The sequence below is a fragment of the Pithys albifrons genome, chromosome 3 (genome assembly GCF_047495875.1).
Source record: "Pithys albifrons albifrons isolate INPA30051 chromosome 3, PitAlb_v1, whole genome shotgun sequence".
NCBI classification, from domain to species: Eukaryota; Metazoa; Chordata; class Aves; order Passeriformes; family Thamnophilidae; genus Pithys; species Pithys albifrons.
The window spans coordinates 77,120,392-77,140,125 of NC_092460.1; the positions used below are offsets into that span (position 1 = coordinate 77,120,392).

Genomic DNA, 19,734 nt, shown 5'->3' on the forward strand with positions numbered 1-19,734 from the left:
TTAAAAGGGTGAGGCATTCATTAAGGCAGTGAATGTTTGCAAAATCAGTGTAAGCCTGGCAGCTCCCTCCCTCTTGACAGCTCTTTATTCTGTTCTGTCACCCTTAATCCTCTGCCCTGCCTACAAAATTGCAGCTTCCTGCTTTAGTCCACTTGCTCGGCAGCTCTCTCAGATTTTTCTGAAAGGCTTTAGGGAAAATCCAGGTATCACACTAAACGACTCCCATTGCTAATTCAGTTTCTCCTCTTTTAATACTATTACTGCATCAAAAACATGTGTGATTTCTCTCTCCTCTTTTAAGTATTTATTTCCCAGGGTTAACAGTTCCCAGCTTTGATCATGGTCTCTTCAAATCTTTTACCTGCTTGCTGTCTCCTTCAGGCAAAGGGGCAACAAGCCCTAGGACACCCTCCATGACATCATGCTGGCGATGCTCATTTCCCTCGACCCTTTCCTCTTCCTTTCCACAAGACTAATCTTCAGTCCTTGTTTCTTTCTTTTGCCTTCTTTTCTACACCATTGCATCCCATCCACAAAAGTCAGCATTCAACAGGAGCTGTGAAAGGTTGGCACCACTCATTCCTCCCTTTCACCTCCAGTGCCAGGTTACCTTCTTGTGGCTGCCTCCACTGGGAGGTTGACAGTCCCTAAGTCCTGCAATCCTCATCCTTCCAGACCAGTCCATAGGCACAGGGTGTTAACTTAAACAGTTCGATGGGGAGAACATTTGATCTTGGGCATCCCAGAAGAAAGCAACAGTTTCCCTATGCTATTGAAGAGTGGTCAGGGCACAGCTGGGAAATGTCACACTGCTCAGGAGAACTGACAGACAGGAGTTGATTCTGTATTCTGTCTGTCATTGCTTTCCCTGTAAAACATGCCAGCAAGGGGTGTATCTTTTGCCTCTGCTGTATCTTTCCTCTCCACTAATTGGATTGTAGTAGCACCAGTGATGAGTTGTCTGCTGTGCTGGTGTTAGTCATTCTTCTAGTTAACTGCTTATATACTTCATGGATTGAGGAGAGAGGAAAAAATTACCTGCTTCAATAATGTCTGGGACCTGTATTTTCTCCTGTGGCAGGAACCCTCTGTGTGTTTCATCTGCTTCTGCTAGGGGGCATTCAGTTATGGGGGGGACATCTTCTGTGAAAATTGCTTGTAGGTTTAGTCAGTGATAGTTTTCGTTTTCATTTTAATGCTACTTTTAATAACTATTTCAAGTAGGAAGTTTAAACATCCTATACTTCCTTTCTCCTTGAAATCAGGAATTTGTTACATTTTGTAACATTTACTTGTAACTTAGTAGTTACTTAGATGGCTGCTAACTTTGCATATTCATAGATCTAGTAATTCATGCAATGGAGTAAAGCAATCTGTGTGCAAACTATGAGTGCTGTGAGTTTCCTACATGCATTGAACTGCTTAAGGTCTTCTTCATTTTATTATAAACACTGTTAATTTGAAAGCTTTTGTTACTAAACTCAGTTTTCTGCTTTGAGCCTTTTTTCATCTCCTTTGATAAGAAAGACATCTCATTTTGAATTTCTCTTTAGTCCCTATACTTCTGCTGAAGAGCAGAACATTAACTATCTGACAGCATGTCTTAGTCCTTGGGAATAATTCGGTAGTTGTCTCCAAGTGCAGTTGGGTGAGGTTACACATTTGATGAAACACTTAGGAGAGAAAATACTTCAGGGAAACAGGGCTTTCAGTGCACATTATAGAATTGCAGGCAGCTTTCTCTGTTTCATATTACCTCTGAAATAATCGTGCTCTGTTTTTTTATTGCAGTATCTACTAGAAATGAAAAGCTTAATTCTGCCCCCTGAACACATTCTGAAGAGAGGGGACAGTGAAGCAATAGCATATGCTTTCTTTCATCTTCAACACTGGAAAAGAGTAGAGGGGGCATTGAACCTCTTACACTGTACATGGGAAGGCAGTAAGTAATTCTCTTTCTTACAAAGGAGCTAATCAAACATTTTCATTCAATGTCATGAGAAAATAATAGTTTATTGTGAAGTATAGTATGTGAGAATTTTGGATATTGGTTACATCCTCACCAGCAGGGAAATACTCAAAATTTGAGTTGAAAACACAGACTTCATGTAAGGAGAAAAACGGTTCTGAAATCTTGGATTGTGTTTGCTGAGTAATACTGAACAAAATTTTGCAACTTCTTTTGAGACATATTTCTTACTTGTGGATAAGGGGATAATAATTTACCTTCCTTCATTCCAGAGTTGTAGAAATTTGTCATTATTTGAATAAACGGTTTCAAACTGAGAGTATATTTATATTAGACATAAGGAAAATATTTTTTGCCATAAGGGTAGTAAGAGACTGGAACAGGTTGCCCAGTGAAATCATAGATGCACCATCCCTGAAAGTGTTCAAGACCAGGATGGATGGAGTTTCAAGCAACCTGGTGTAGTGAAAGGTGTCCCTGCCTGTGGCAGTGGGGTTGAAATCTGGTGATCTTTGGAGGTTTCTTCCAACCCAGACCATTTTGTGATTCTGTGAATGTTTTGATATTGGGAAATTATGAGTGTGCCTTATACACAGATACATAGTAAGGAGTAGTAGAAAACAATACCGTATTTTATGACTTTTTTTTTAATTGACAAACTAGAGTGAGTCCAGGGGAAGATTAGCAGAATGCATAGGGGACTGAAACATGTGATGTAGGACAAGATGCTGAGGGAGATGGGTTTATTCAACTTGGAGAAGACTTACGGTGGGTGAAGGGGTGATCCAATTGCTGTCTTCTACCACCCAGTGGAGAGATAATATGGAAGACAGAGTCATAGTCCTCCTAAAATGGCCCAGCAGGAAGACAAGAAGTCACACACACAAGTTGAAATAAGAGAAATTTAATCTAGACCTAAAAAACATGTTTTCAGAATGAGAGTGGTGATGCATTGGAATAGGTTGCTGATGGGCTTAGAGATCTCCATCCCCACAGGTACTCAGAGCTCAGCTTGGTCTGGTTCTGAGTAATTAGACCTAACTTTGAAAGTGACCCTACTTTGAGTGGGAGGTTGGAGGATATGATCTCCAAAGATCATATACTAACCTTCTAGTATATCTTACCGTATCTTTGAGATATGATCTTATCAGGTTTCAGTGAATTTAAAATTACAATTTATAATCAGCCTTTGTGGGATTTTTTTTCTGATGGAGGATTTTACCTTATATAATCTAGTTCCCCTTTTCTGCTCTGCTTTATTCTGTTCTTTTCCATCCTCTCCATATGTTATTATATCACACTTTTTTTTGCTTTCACTATTTTTTGTTCTCATTTAGCTTCAATAGTTTGTCACCGTGATAATTGCTATAGAAATGCACTTCATACTTCCATTGTAAAAGTGCCTTAGTCTCAGTAGGCCTGAACTTGCCTAATTTGCAGTGTAGGCTCCCTGAGGATGCATTGGCTTTATTTCTATGTGTATAGAACACCTTGCTCCGTAATCCTTACCAGTGCTGCCTGGGGTTTTCTCTGCTGCATTTTTCTGTCATATCTGCTTGCTCTTCTCCTATCATTTCTCCCTATCTATTATTTTCTCTGTCATAGCTTCCTCCCCAGTGTGATTTGCTTTAACATGATGTTCCTTCACTTCTAGATTATTGCAAAAGTCCTTTAGCCGAAGGTTCATTATCCCATCAGTACAAAGCAGTATTTTGTAGGGAATCCTGAATAGATCTTTGTGCATTGTCAGGCTGGGCAGCCCCTAAGGGGTCTTGTACCATGACCAACTTTTGGCAGAGGAGGTTGGCTGTCCTGCAGTCCTCCTGCCACTTAGGAACTCTAGTCATCTGTACCTGAAGGCAGTCTTGGGCATTCTCATCTAACTACACTAACTGATTCCCCTTCTTATTATGTCCACATTCAGCAATATGAATATGTACTTCATTAGCTAGTAGCTGTAAAGTAGCCTGTAGAGATGTTAATGAGTGTTGTTGCAACTCTACAGAAAAATCTGTAATTCCTTTTGCATAGTGAGTTCAAAGAGATATGAACAGTGCACCAGTCTTCAACAATTTTGTTCAAATGTTGCTCACACATGAAGACTCTACGGGTTTTAATGGTTTCACTAGCATCTAGTCCAATAATCATAACTTTTGGTCCATATCTTGGCATCTCTGTAACTGTAAGAGAAAACCAGTGAAAACATGACAGAGAGTTGCCCTCACTTTCTTTCTAGGTGTTTGTAGGTTTTTAATTCATAGTACCACTGAAAAAGCCGAAGTGACACCACTGAGTTTGGTCCAGGTTCTCTATTTGGTCCAGAAAGTCTCTATTTTCAGGTGTACCCAAATTTATAAAGAGTATGAGGCAATTGTCACTATTAGTTTCTAGACTTGGGTCAAAATTTGTAGTGTTTATATGAAGGAAAGAAACACGAGGGTTCCCAAATGCCACAGTAGCTCTTACAGCAAGTACTCGGCTGAATGGCAAATTGCCTCTTTGCTACCTGGGTCGATTCATGTAAAGTAGGATCAGATAATACTGTAAGAGTAAGGCAGAGAAGTACCTACGTAAACACCAACTGATACAAATGGACCAGAGTACTTTCTTCCATGACTGATAACATTGCTAAATAAAATGGTTTTCCTGTAAGTATTTCACAGCTGGTCTCATGTGAAGGATGACTGTTTAAATTCAGTAAAAGCTATTCAGACATTTTTCACTCATTTTGTAAAAGCAACATCTTTACCATCCCTTTTTGATTAAAATCTTAATATTGCTGTGACTTAGTCTAAGGCCGAGGAGGCTTGATTGTCAGTTTCAATATTAAGCCAAATTGGAAGGAAAAACTTGTGTTAGTGATTTTGAAGAAATGAGCATTGAACGTTGTTCCACATATGTTTTTGTACAAAAACTCAAGTTTGCTACATGTGAAGATCATACACAGCTTATTGTATTTGGACTTGGCTTTTTGGGTTGCTATGGAGAGGGGTAGTTAATACTGGAAGAGCATTACAACCCAGGTTTGTTTACAATCTTTGAGGATTTCTACCTTCTTTACTATTGCTTTGAACATGGTAACCAAGAAAAAATACGCTAATATAATGTCACAAAAATGCAGCTAACATTATTTCAAATGCAGTGTGCACAACTGAAAATACTGGGGGAATTGTGTGTTTAAACCAATGCTTCAGTTGCCTTGTGAGCAAGAGATAATGGTGTGTTACTGTGTGGCAGTGGACTATACCTAACAGCTAAAATGTACAGTGCTTCTGGGACATCTGTTGGGGAAAATATTGCTTCAGTGACTGATGTTCATAGGAGTAGTGAGAATAACACATTGATGACATTTTAACAGTGAGAATAATATATAGGATAATGGAAAAGGATGCCTTGATTGCAAGGCTATATTTCAGTCAGGTATTCTGATGTTTCTATAAACCACACTCAGTTGGCCTATGACATCAGCACCATCCAGATTTAGTAATCCATTTCTTTCCCTCTCTGTTATTATTTTCAATTTTAAAAATTCATAAGATTAAGTATTATTTAATCTATGACCTGAAGGTTTATATTGGAAACCTGACTTGATCGGCTGCATTTAGAAAGAATGCATGAGAGGAACCTGGTTTTAATAATTCAGTATTAATTTTTGATTGCCAACTAGAAAATTAATAGAAAATGAAAACATGACATGTTGGAAAACTGGTTTTCGGGGCTTGTGTCATCAATGTTACCTGGATTGCTGGAGTGTGATGGAAGAAAAGTAGTGTGTTTTTTTCATGCAAAACTTCTGTTATGCTCGAGGTCCTATTGTGAGTATTGGCCTGAACTCACAAGCTTGGCTGGTTATTTTTGTAGGCTATACTTGTTACATCAGGTACACTTCTTTCTCCTGAAATTTGAAAATTCTGCAGCCTAAAAGCCTGAGACATAATGTGTAAATTTGACCATGGAATTGGAAGTACAATGGGCTTTGATTATGCAAACATTTATGTATGTTCTTGTAATGTGGTCTCACCTGACATTCATGAACCTTCTCAAGAGAATAAAAATAAATATAGGTGTTTCCAGGATTAAAAGCTAAGTGTAGTTCTATATTTTGGCATTTCATTAAACAATTTATCTGTTTTTTGGCAACCAAATATAAGTGTTTTGCCTATGTTTTTTTTCTAGAATTGCAAATATAATTCAGTATGACTGCCAAACTCACTGCAACTGTGTTTTCTTTTCAGCTTTCAGAATGATCCCCTATCCACTGGAAAAAGGACATCTTTTCTACCCTTACCCTATTTGTACAGAAACCGCAGATAGAGAACTACTACCATGTATGTTCAGTTATTTTCTTCTGTCACTGGCATTGAAGAATTGTTTACCCGAGCCTTGCAGCACTGATCTCTTTTGATGCCTTTTAAATTGAATACACTGGATTGGAATAACTGGATTGACAATGAGCCTCTGGAGGTCCTATGATGGTTTAAGAAGCAGCTCCTAACCACTGTTCATAACAATTAGCTGTATTTATAATTTTTGACAGCTTAGGGACAGGGAGAGAGATTACCAAAGAGATATAATGAGTTAGATCTTGGCATTCTCTCTTGCCAAGACACTGGAAAATATGTCTGATCTTTCATCTAGGGTAACATCCCATCAAATCAAAAGCGCAGTGCCACAGCCTTGTTAGTCTTTTGTAGACACATTAGCTACTTAAATTCCGAGGCAAGATCCAACCTGCCTGACGACAGCTGCATCATTAACACAGCCAGTACTCTGACAGGTTATGCTGATATTTTCTGAAAAGCAGGCATAACTAGCAAGAAGAGGTTTTCTTCGTGTAATGGTGTGTGTGCTATTATGAAGAAATTGGTGTGAAATCATCTCAGTCATTTTTATATGGGTTTATGGCACAGATTAGGAAAGTGCCAACAGTGTTCCCAGATACAGATGTACAAACAGATCCAGCCCCTGAGAAGTGTTGCAGTCCAACCTAACGAGACTCATTGCAGTGCATGCAGGGAAGCACAAGAATGCAGAGGAAGAGCCAAAGCAGCCATTCTTGCAGTTACGCTTCATTCCCACATGTTTTCTCTCAGAGGGACTTTGTGTGAGCCCAAGTGGAACACACAGAAGTGCAGAGGGGTTTGCAGAGTCAGGGAAGAGGAGGCAAATACAAGTTTATCCAGGGAAGGAAATTCTTCTCTCAGTTTCTCTCTCCTAAAGAAGGAATAAAAAGAAATCTATTCTGGAATAAGTAAAATGAAGTTTGCTTCTGCTGGCAAGTCTGGTTTTGAGGGTATTTGCACACTTTGTAGTCTTTCATTCAGAACCTCTGGTTTGGGCTGAAAAATGTGTTGCCTCATTTTATAAGCTTACATGAGTAAACATTAGGTGCGACTAATACAGCAAAAATTCATGCATTGCACAGCTTTCCTTCACAGCACATTCTTGCTGATATTACACAGATATCCTTGGCAACTGACAGTATCTCCCCACCCCATTATAATCACCCTAATTATAACAACACCTCTCAGAGTGCTCTGCTTGTTTTACTCAGAGGGAGCTGAGCTGGGGAGGGTGGAGTGTCAGGAGATTTAGGAATGACAAAGTCATGCAGAAAAGCTAAGCATTCTCTTTTTAGAGAGAATGTTAGAAGTGAGGGACTCTTAAACAGCATATATAGCCAGTCATGTTCTGCTCTGGCAGTTGGTGCTGGTTTAAAGGTAAACCAGCACGAAAAAATGAACCCGACTCAAGAGAGATTACAAGTCAGAGTTGCAATTTACCGAAAGGATTACAATAAATACAATGATACAGAAAAAAAATTCGTTTTAACCTACAAAATCCAGATGTATCACCAGCAACCTGGGGCATGAACAGAATGGTGTTCGTTAGCCCTTGTGCTGAGCCCCTGAGTGTAAAGTAAAAGGAAAGAAAAACCTGTTGGCAAGGATGGTAATCACAGTCTGGTTGAGAGTGGTGGTCACAGTACTGTCGAGGTTCTGGTCCTCCTCTGGATCTGATGAGTAGTACCAGATGTGCCCAAAGCCCAAGATTATATATGCTCAGGTTCAGGTAGGAATGCCCAGTACTTCCCCCAGGGTGAGGAGTTTCACAGTGAGGGATCTAACTCTATGAGTCATGGGATACTTTTGGAATCACTGATGGCTCATTAGCAGACATGACGCCTCAGGCTGGGTGTGAAGGTGCTAATGCTTCCGCTTATCTCCCAGGGCTCTCTAACACTCAGCTTGTAGCCAGAGGTGTCAGGTGTGCTCTGGGCAGCTGCTGCAAACAATCCACTATTATCAGTTCATGAGAAATGACATAGAGGGTATAGAATACACAGTTTTGGTTACACCCACAGAGTGATAAACTGGTTCCAGCCTAACTAGGACACAGTTGTGGGAGATGCTTTTCACTGTAAAATCTCTTGGGTTAGAGGAGGGAAGGATTTAATATACTGTGACAGACACGGGTGGGTGCTTACCTGTCCACACTCTTTAATTGCATGTATTTTAAAGGAGAGACAGCTGGAATTATATCAGAACACAAAAATCTGATAGGCTTTCCAAATTAAAAATATCAATCAATCACAAAACTTTTGGCTTGACCAGGTAACGAACTGGAACAACAAGGTCAAGCCTGTGTCAAAAGGAAGTGCAAGAAACTGAGCACAAGAGGTCCTAGGCTTAAAAAGTCCATGATCTGGTATTTCTGATGTCTATTTTAAATCAAAGAGAAGTTGTAATCTAGCTCTACTTTTCTTTTGCAACGGATTGAACTAGCAGATTCAAAAACATACATATTTTTAGTTTATTTTAATTTAAACTCTTATGAATACCTGTTGTTGGTTTTGGAGCTACTGCACTCTGGATGAATGTAGTCAAGAATACTGTCCTGCCATGTTGTTGGATTAGCCTCCGCTGATGTTGTCTGCAAGTACAATGAGATAAGAGCTGATTACTGAAGCAAAGAAAGTAGGAAAAATGGAAGAGTGATATTTCTTGTGTATGAATAGCCACAGGATTTGAGTATGTGAGGGGAAGCCTTGAATTTGGCCCTGTATAAGAAAAATTGTTTCAGAAGTTGCATTTATCTTGACTGTAGCTGCAAACTATAGACTGATGTAGTGAAACAGACAGATCCACCAGACCTTTTGCCAACTTATCCAAATTTCCACCTTGATTCTGAGCCACTATAAAAGTTTAAGGGATATATACTGGTAAAGTACTCATTGTCCTTCTCACCATTTTAGTCTTCTCAGTGCTGCTTTCTCTGAAGTCCAGTGAAGGACTTTTTTACACCAGAGTCAAGTAAATTTCTGTATTTCTCTCAGTGTATATTAGCAAACACCTTAAAAATTCACTGTTAATTTAATTTCCAGGTTTTAAAATACATGTTTTTATGTCCTGCTTCTGGGATAACTTTTCTTGGTTCTGCAGATTAAAGCCTCCGAATTTACTGTTACAAAGTCTGTAGTTTTACAGCCTACTTAAATGGTCTGCAGCCATGCTTCTTCTTGGTATCACTGCTGCTCCTGGGCACATGTTTCTGCACTCTCTGTGCATCAGCCTGAGCAAACATTGTGGTTAGTCAAGGACCTGCATTAAAAACCAGATGTTTTATTTCTAAGTTAGTTTTCTGTGATTAGTTGTTGCACAGCAGCATTATAGTTAGTGTAGACAGAAGGTAAGCAAAATTAATGTGTACATAGGGCCAGAGTAAACCAGAAAAACGATCTTTAGATGAGAATTACATGACAGAGATGACTGACACAACAATAATGTTAGCCTTAGATGTTTCAGACCTACTATGTGTTTTTTCCTTTAAAAGCATCTTTGTGTGTCTCTGGTTGTTTAAACCACATAAGAATGTTGGTTTGGGTTGGTTGTTGTTTTTTTTTTTTTTCAGTGTATAATGCACTCCCTGTCCCATCTTTTTCTTTTTTTCTACAGCATTTCATGAAGTTTCAGTTTACCCCAAGAAAGAGCTTCCCTTCTTCATCCTCTTCACTGCTGGACTCTGTTCTTTCACAGCCATGCTTGCCCTCCTGACACATCAGTTCCCAGAGCTTATGGGGGTCTTTGCAAAAGCTGTGAGTATTCTCTTCTACCACTCCCTTCTGGTAAATAAAGACATCAGTATGGGGAGGGCTGAGCTAAATACTGCCAGGGGTTAAATATCTGCATATTCAGTCTGAGCAGGGGGACACTGGCACAAAAGTTCTGGATCCTAGTCATTAGAACAGACTGCTGTCTGTCATCTTTGGTTTGTATGGCTCCCCTGTTAAGCTAGATCCCTCATGATTTTGCAAAAAAAAGGGCTTGGTGGGAGAAGTGAGTATCTGTATTTTCATGTATCATTCAATAAAATAAATTAATAATGGTTTGCAGAACCTCTCTATTTTGTGTAGTGCCATAATGGCTCCTGTGAGTTCCAGTGCAATAGAAATAGAACAGAAATAGAGTGTACTGTTAACCAGGGCAAATTTCTATGTTCTTTCCCCAAATTGCCAAGAAGGAAGTAGTTTCAGTATTTCCTTATAATTGTTCTTAACTACATCCAGAGAAGTCTCTCCTAATTCTGCTTTCTTAATCCACCGAGGATTAATAAGTGTTAGAGGATGAGGGGGAAGAGCCATGAATTATTCTAAACCAAACTTTTTTCTTTTTAAAACCAAGAACATCACTGCTCCAGCATCCTAGGAGACGAAAAATCCACTAACAGAAAAGGTCTAGGATAATAAAAACCCCTCCTTCTTCTCCAAGAAATGCTGAATATCCTCTGTTGTAGTATATTTTCTCAAATATATTCGTATCTTTTGTAGGACTTTTGTTTCCAAAATGGCCCCCTGACCTTGTTTTAATGTCTTTGGTGCTTTTGATTTAGGGGGTATAGGGAGTGGGGTGGACGAGGCAAGGCTGAAAGACCGACAAATTCCAGATTGTAGGTACTTTTTCAAACCTCTTTGCAAATGGCAAGAGACTCCCTTTGCGAGTAAGCCAGGTCTTCTATTAACCCAGGCTTGTGAGTGATAGAAGTCTGGTACAGCAATGGTTCTTGCATCAAGTATTTTCTTTCGTTAGCTCTAGTAATCAGAAAATAAGATTAGTTGTAGCAAATGATACCACTTCTACCAACAAAAAGTGCTGAAACATTATTGAACTATTATTACATAATTAAGTATTATCACTCTCGTTTCTTGAGTGCGTATGTAGGTGTTTAGTGGACAATAAGTGTGTAACTTGGCCATCTGATCTTAAACTTCTTTGTAAAGCTTTTCATGTATCTGGTGGTTGGGGGTTCTTTTGTTCCTTATGTTATTGAAATGCATGACCCTTGTTTGGCTCTTTCAATTGAATTTACAATTTTCTTATACTGTCATAGTAATGATCCCAAATCTGTCTCTTATTATCCTTGTTCTGTGTTTATCAGTCTTGTATCCTGAACAAAGAATGTATCGTAAGCTGGCAGCATGATGAGATGTTGTACTTAATTCTCCAGCCACAGGCAGTGAGCTACTGGAATTGGAGAAAGTTGGTAGCCTGTTTCCATGGGCTTAACTCACCCAGCTTTGGTTGCTGAGGGCAATCGGAGCGAGAGAAGGAAAGTTACACTGATGTGTGCTGGTAATTTTTTCTCCATGGTTGGGAGCTTTCAGGCTGCAAAGCCATTTGGGGAGTAGAATCAGAAGAGAAGGATCTATTTTCCTGTGTAAGTGCAGCTGCCATTGGCTAATAGATAGATACCCCAAGGTTCTGTATGGGGTTGTTAAATCTGCATATCAGAGCAGGTAAAGCTTCTAATTAGTAAAATAAGCACAGACAAATAGAGTTTGTGAGCTACATTATGTGCATAAAGACAGAAAGATTACCCAAAGATCTCAGAACCTATATATGAATGCAGTTATTCTATCAGTTAACATGTATTGTTACTTGGTTTAGGTATATCGTAATCTTCATAAACTACTACATGGAGCAGCTGAATATTGGTTGTACATGGGAAGGGCAGAATTCAAGCCTGTGAAATTAATTTAGTAGCTTATAGAAAGGGTCGATTCAGAAAGCTCATTTCGTTGCCTCCTCTGGGAAAAGTGTCCCAGGTGCGTGAGATTGTAGAAAATCATGGCAGACATCTCTTTGAAATGCAGCTGTATCCGAACAGAATAGGAGAGGTTGACCAGTCTTGACTCTTCCCTTTCGGTTTTAGGGATAACGGTTTCTTAAGTCAGTAATTCCCCAAATAGCTAAATGATGAATGGGATGACTGTTTCTGTGGTTATGTCTATTGTTCCTGTCTGGTTGGTAGTCATTGTGATGGTGGTATATTACATTGTGAAACTTTCCACATATGCTTTAATTTTAATAGGTCAAAATTAGCACTTATGTCTGCCAATCCCCAAAGCATTGCACAGATGTAATATCACCACCATGGCCCAGGCCTGTGTTACTTTAAGTTGGTGTTAACCATATTTCACAAAAACTGAATGGGTTAGCACAGTTGGGTCTTGGGCTTTGACCTGTCCTCCAGGTAGCATCCTTGTGCACTTGTCCACAGCCCATTAACCCAGACACAGGGTGCTTCAAGGTGGAGAGAGCCCTTGAGTACTGAGCACCTCTTCCCTGTGAGAGACTGCCCACGGCGGCCTGTGCCACTGTGACAGTCTCTTCCAGCTGCCTGTGTTTTGCTGCTGGATGCAGAAGTCAAAGCTATTTTAAAGCTCCTTTCCTCTTCTGTGAGGTTCAGTGTAGGATGGAATTCATCAGCCAGAACTTGTTCTGAACACTGTGGTATTTGGGAAGTCAATGAGGATATATATACAAGCAGAACAGTGGCAGGTAAATGCCACCCTGACGCCCGATCCCATCAGATCTCGGCAGCTAAGCAGGGTCAGGCCCGGTTAGTACTTGGATGGGAGACCTCCTGGACATACCAGGGGTTGTAGGTTCTAGTCCTGTGGACTTCACTGTCACCATCCAAGCTCGCTCGGCCATGGCAGATGAACCTTAGGAGTTAAAGGGTGGAGCCAGTACTGTGCACTCTGTGCCTCACCTAAAAAATCCACTGCACAGGCTTGAAGGACACACCCATGTGGGTAGAACCCTTCCCAAATCTTCATTCGTGAAGCCAAGCCATGATGATGATGATGACAAGCAGAACAAATTTGTGGTTGCATGGCTTGGAAAAAAGTGCCAGCACAGTATTTCCTTCATGAACGTGCAGAACAGTGCTATTCAGAAGGTGCTCCTGGGAAGCTGCTTTCTGCCAGTTTTGAAATAGGTTGATGGTTTTCTTTTAAAATACAAAATAAAAAACTTTTTGCAGGTCTCCCATCATTCCTTCTGCCAACCTGAATTCTAAGTGTACTGCTGCTGCTGGACTTTTTGATCCCTGTGGAAAAGACAGTCAGTGTCTAAAGGAAATGCAAAACAATTAAAAACAAACAAACAACAACAACAGGAAAGACAAACAAATACCCCAAACTAACAAAAAAACCCACCAACCCCTACCATGCAGAGCAAGCCCTCCTGGGTGCTGCCAACAAATCAGATAGGCATCTGAGGCATCTGCCTTTGATGTCTGAGGAAAGGAGCACCAGGAGCTTTTCAAGGGCCAGACAGCCCCAGCATAGATGTTGTTTCCATTAGCTTGTACAAGAGAGTAGGTGGCATCCTGACCTTCTTGCTGTCAGCAGAGGTTTTCTTGGACTTTATCAAAACCAGGCTTTGGTATCCGTGACTTTGAATGTATTTGGTAGACCAATTAATTTTTCAAGTGAGAAAAACTTGTCTTGTTTTCAGCTACAGATACTTTGCTGAGTTTGTTATAGAATACAATTGACTGTTTCAGCAGCAAAATTCCTATCAATTGCCATAAAACTCGGTGTCAGGCAAATTATTCTTGTTTCATTGATTTCAAGGATGTAATTTGTACTGGTTATAAAGTTGAGTTTTATTCAAGTATATGTGACGGTACAAGCTTACCACATAAATCAAGTGCTGCTCAAAGAGCAGAAGATATCCTCTAATGAGCCTTTTGCATTTGGCAGAATTAAAGGGACGTATTTAAGCACTTCAGAGCTTAACCAGAGGGAATGCCTCTACTTGGGCTAAGCCACTTGAAATAGTAGTAGCAGTCTCTAAGATAGGTTAGTCAGTGTTACATTGATTCAGCTGCTGCTCCTGTTATACAGTTTGACCTTTAGCACCATGACTGAAATACTCTGTTCTGCTTCAGTGATGGTGTTACCCAGTTTGTTCATGATGCACAAGCTGTCCATGATGCAGCGTCTGCATTGTATGCAAACACATCCAAGAGGAAAAAAAGAGTGCTTACTATTGCCTTTAAAATGCATAAGCGTTATAAATGCTGTACTCTCTCATACACATATAGGGCTCCAACATAGCCCTAATGTGTTTTACATAAGGTGTACAGTTGAACTGCAGGTAATGTAAAGCACAGGTAATATGTATTTCCCAAAATTCTGGGAGTGCTTTGCATACCTGAGTTCTGAGATATGTACCCAGCTGTGGTTTTTTCCTGTGATAAAATGTTCCTTATCACTTGATGTTTTTTCATGCCTGTCTGAACATTAATATATTTAAGCTCTTTCAGCATTGTGTTTTGTAATAGAGAGAGGATGTTAAGATAAATTTTAGTCAGTGATGTGAAACATGTTAAGATAAATTCTAGTTAGTGGTGCCTCAGTGTACATAGCAGATCTATAGATAACCCAGAACCATTTTAAAACTGAGTCTCAAGATACACTTTTTGTCTTTAAAGGGTGGTCTGGCAGACTCTGCTGTTACGAAAAAGCCTCTCTTTCTTCTCAGTAGGTTTTGGGTTGAGCTTTTAGTGGCTTCAGTATGAGCCTGAATCTAGGATGTGAGATGTGTGAAAACTTTCGTAGTGTGTCACTTTGATCTTCATGAAAATAGAGCTGTTGTTTTCTTTACAGCAAAATCCAGAAATCTGTGTATATGCAAGACTGAGAATTTGCCAGAAAGTCTTTATATGTGTATTACGCAATTTTTGTGCTGAAGGATTTTACAGAGAATCACAGCAGGAATATCTTGTCTTATTGGACAGCTTTCTCTTGAGATATATTGTCTCCAGAATTTTGATCTGAATGTCTGTCTGATTTCTTTGCAGTTTCTCAGCACCCTCTTTGCTCCTTTAAATTTTGTGATGGAAAAAGTAGAAAGTATCCTGCCCTCCAGTCTGTGGCACCAGCTGACGAGGATCTGAGGGAGCATACCTACTGACTGACTGCCATGACATCTTCTGTGCCAACTTTTTGTTGACCACAGGAAAGCATGATAAAAAAGGGAAGCAGCTCTAAGACTTAAAAACTCTTCATGGATTGTCTGTTCTCATATAAAAACTGTTTTGTTGTACAAAATACATTGATGTTAAGTTCTATTATATTTTGCCTTCAGAAAAGAAAAACTTAAAAATAAACTTTTGTGTATTGTAGCTTTTGGTGTCTTTTGGCTTCTTCAAAGCTCAGACTCTACTTTTTGTTTGTAAACATCTGTGGTACTACCTGCTTCATCACAACTAGGGCTTGGCTACCTGTTCACTTAATGGAAAAACATTAATAACCTGATAACTCAGCCATATTATCACTCCTTTTTCTTGAGTTCAATTATGTGAAGCTCTCACCACTACGGAGGCTCCCAGACAGTTAAAGCTGTTGCTTAAAACAGCTTTAGGCTCTCCAGGCAGTTTGGATGACACACTGGGATTCTGATTCCCATCTCTGCACAGAGGTCAGTTTTATCCTCATTTGAATTTTCAAGAAGTCCACCTATCTGACAGATTTTCTTCACACTGCTACTATTTCAGGTACCTCCAGAAGCTCCATGCATTGTTCTCTGTCTACAGAACAAAGCATAAGTAATGGCAGAGAAGTAAAAACAAATTTACCTGTTATTAGAAATCATTGCATTCATGCTTTTACATACATCTTGCTGAATTTATATTGCATTACTAGTATTTTCAAATATGAAAGGGCAGAAACTTTTTCCTGTACAGATTAAACATCAGCATTATGAACTGTTGCTTGAGACCAGAAGCTCATTAGCAAAATTGGTGTTACTTCATGCAAAATTAATAGAGAGGTTGGTGTTTCACTATTAGTGCTCACCTCAGGAAATCTTATCCTTGTGCTGTGAGAGGTTTAGACTAAGTATTCATTTATAACTTAGGCACTGTAGATGGAAACTTCCCTCAGACACCTCTGCTAATGTGCAAGGTCAGCTCTAAGATGAAGATTTTGATATGGAACTTGAAGCAAGAAGTCCTCTCTGTCATTTAAAGTGCATCCTTACAGATGCACCGAGGAGTTTTTTTTCAACTCCTCTTCCAGGAAAGGAAGCATAGCCCTGATGCAGTGGGTCAAAAGTGCCACTTCACCATTCTAACTTTGCTGTTCTTCTAAAAACTTTGAGCAGTTTGAGGGACTCTGTTCATCAGCAAATATGTTTATCAATGAGGAAATGAGTTAGCAAAGACAAAACTCTCATTGCTAGAGTTGGTATAAAAGGAAATTGTTTCTTAAGAGCAGGAGATGCATTACATTATTTTTTGCCTTCTTGATCACAGATGCATCAGTCAGGTAGAAGACAGATCTTTGCCCAAGTGAGCAAAAGTACCGCATTAAAGCAAACTCTGCCGTGCCATGAGGAAAAGAAAAGGCAGCCCCAACATCAGGAGAAATCAGCTATAAGAGTGAGACCTGAGGGAAGACATAGGAGATCAGTGAGCCCCATGGCCAAATGTTAAGCCTGGTGAGGTGTGTTGCTGTTGGGGATTTCCACACAAGTTTTTCATCTCTATTATTTCTGAAAAACAATTCACTGTAATCTTGAAATTAATTAATGTGGCATGTGGCATAAGATTAGAGGTAGCGGATTGCTAGTGGACAAGCATGTGGAACTGTGAAATGGGCCAGTATTTGTGTTCTCAGATTTGCATCTGAATTGCTAAAACTGCTACTGAAAACACCTTTACAACAGGTGTTTCTGTGTAGCAGAAAAACTAGGGATAATCATATTAATTTGTTTGCCTCACAACAGCACTCTCAGAATTAAAGGCTGGGGAAAATAATGAGAATCAGGCATAGTCAGCTCTTCTCCTGTGCTTTGTAGCACTTGTTCCCAGCCACCTGAAAAACCTTCCAAAGCTGATTTATCTCCTGCATTTCAAAAAAAACAAATTGCTGTGGTTAAGAGTCCTAATATGTAAATGTGGTTGCACATGAGTGTATATCTAGCTATATACAAATCTCCATGTTTGTCGGCAGCTAGGGTTTGACCTTCTGTTAGAAGAATTGTGATCTGGATGGGAATTATCTGTACTAATCTGATAAAAAGGAATGCTTAACTTCTGGAAGAATCAAATCCTTCCCTTAAACTATGGGGAACATTTAGGAACTCAAGAATACCTTTACGCATTCTATTTCTACCATTTCTGGTATCCATCTCCCTAATAAGCAGCAATGAACTATTGATTTTATCTAGAAAATCTTTTGCTTTAATGATAATTCAGGTGTCTGGAAAACTAGGCGAGACAAAAGGGTTTGCTTTTTCATTAGGTGGAGTTTGTTGCCTTAGGCTTTGCTGCCTCTGATATGTTTCCTGTGAAGTTCAGTGTGGCTTAGATGAAAAGGCAAACACAGCCCACGATTATAATGATGGAAAGTCGCTGGCTTAGTGTAGAGATGAGCTTCCTGGAAATCTGCTTCAGATAATAACTCATCTGAATCCTCAGTTTGCAGATTTAGAGGTGGAGAGTGGGGGAGTCCAAATGTTAGCAGTTCCAGTCTTTTCTTTAAAGCCAGCTTAATAGAATTTAGATGCACACTATCTCATTACACTGTAATCTGCATAGAACAAAAACGGAGAGGACTCCCGAGGAGTGTCAGTAAGTCAAGCTGGCCACCTTCTGTCCCTTCCTCCCACTGGGTGGATTTACAGCTTCTCCAAGGCAGGAACCGTACTCGGAGGGGAGAACTGCTGTCTCCAGCTTTTTGTGCAAATGCTGAATACATAGACTGTGATTTTTCAGTGGGAGATCATAGAATAGTCCTTACCCCAGAAAGGAGGTTATCGGGAGTTTCATGACTATGTTGCAGAAACCTGCAGAAGCTAAACATCCAAAGGAAACTGCACATCTTGCACTCACTGCACACACCCAGTGTGGCTGTCACCACATGGAGGCCTTGAAAACCTCAGGGGCTCCAGTTACAGAGTGTACAAAGTGGCCCCTGGCCCCAGTTGCCATCCAGCTTCCTGCAGGTTTCCTGCTCAGCTACCGCTGCCGATGGAGCTGTCAACGTATTGATTCACAGGTGTTTGCTTCTTTCACACAAGAGATCTTACAAGTCGTATCCATTTCACCAGGCAAGTTAGCTGTTACACAAAAAACCACAACCCAACACCATGTTTGTGATTACAGCCCAGCAGCTGTGCTGTCTTTCAGATAATAATACAAGTTCATTTGTTGTTGTTTGAAGTGGCAGGAGAAACCTGCAGGCTCTGATACGTGCTCACAAAACCAGCTCTGCCCTTGGGGGCAGCCATCCCCTGCATGAAGGTTGTAGCCCTTTCAAAGAGTGCAGGGCAAATGCTGTGTAGAAAAGTGAGCATTAGTACATTTTGTGCTGCCACAGTGGATTAAGATCTGTTTTTTCCTAGATAAAGCACCCTCCCAGATCCAGATCTTCATTAATTCCCAAACATTCCTTTCCCCCTTGCCACCATACACTAATCCCCAAGAGGCTGAACATGAAGCCTGCAGGCAGGAACCAACAGCTGTGCTTTGGGCATTCAGGCTGGCTGCCCCTTAGCAGCTGTGCAGCACAGTACCAGAAATGCAGTATTTTATTTCTAATTTACACCTGCAAAGGGATAGGAGGTCAGGATGAGATGCACAAACTGGGTTCAGATAATTTTGCAGGGAAAAAAGTGCAACCATCTCTCAAACTTCAATGTCCACATGCTCTAGCATACACCACCATCGTTCCCCATTTTCCAGCTGGTAAAAGAAAATTACACTTTTAAAATCAGATTTCCCCTAAAACAGCTCAGCACACTTTTTAGGGTAAAGTTCATTAGAAAATAGTGGGGAGGGAGGGAGCAATCCCAAAAAGCTTGGCAGGCTAGCAGTGTTTTAGGGCGCTGCTAGATTCTGAGTTCATGCAGCAAATTAAAGGGAACTCCCTCATGAAAATTGGACTGCCTATTTAAAAAAATAATCCAACAACCTTTTGCTTCAGCTAACATTCTGACACTTAAAGTGTCTAACTAGGGACAGTGTTTTCCTCGTCATGACTAAATACATGAGTAAATTTATTCCATAGAACAAAATACAGTATTATTTCATTTGCCATGTCTGATTTCTGTTTCTTCTCTTTCTGTTTCCTCTTTTTCTTTCTCTCCCTTTTTTATTCTTTGCTTAGCTGAAGGAGGGGCTTTTCCTACCAATATTTACATCTTAAAGAGTCTTTTGCCACTAAGAAATAGTAAAAGCTTCTGGGAGTGCTTTTCTTCTTGGAAGAAGCAGCAGAAACGCTTACAGCTGTAAGATGCCTACCTTGAGCTTTTTAGAAAAAAAAAATAACAAACCACCATATAAACCCAGAAAAAACTGTCATCAAATAAGCAGCCAGCTCTGCACTTACACATTTGATATGCTGTTTTGCTCTGGTGAAGTGGGTTTGGTGGAGGCATCACATCGCAGCTTATTGATACAGTACATGT

The 19,734-nt window shown here is 40.0% G+C and overlaps 1 protein-coding gene across 2 annotated transcripts in view; it reads left to right on the forward strand.

Moving 5' to 3' along the window:
• Positions 1–15,439, forward strand: part of ST7 (suppression of tumorigenicity 7) — a 152,965-nt gene extending 137,526 nt beyond the window's left edge. For both annotated transcript variants that reach the window (XM_071552455.1, XM_071552456.1), the window contains exons 12-15: positions 1,792–1,942; positions 6,205–6,297; positions 9,925–10,064; positions 15,122–15,439. In XM_071552455.1, the coding sequence (XP_071408556.1) occupies positions 1,792–1,942; positions 6,205–6,297; positions 9,925–10,064; positions 15,122–15,217 (480 nt within the window). In that variant the 3' untranslated portion in view covers positions 15,218–15,439. The remainder of the gene's footprint in view (positions 1–1,791; positions 1,943–6,204; positions 6,298–9,924; positions 10,065–15,121) is intronic.
• The last annotated feature ends 4,295 nt before the right edge of the window (positions 15,440–19,734 follow it).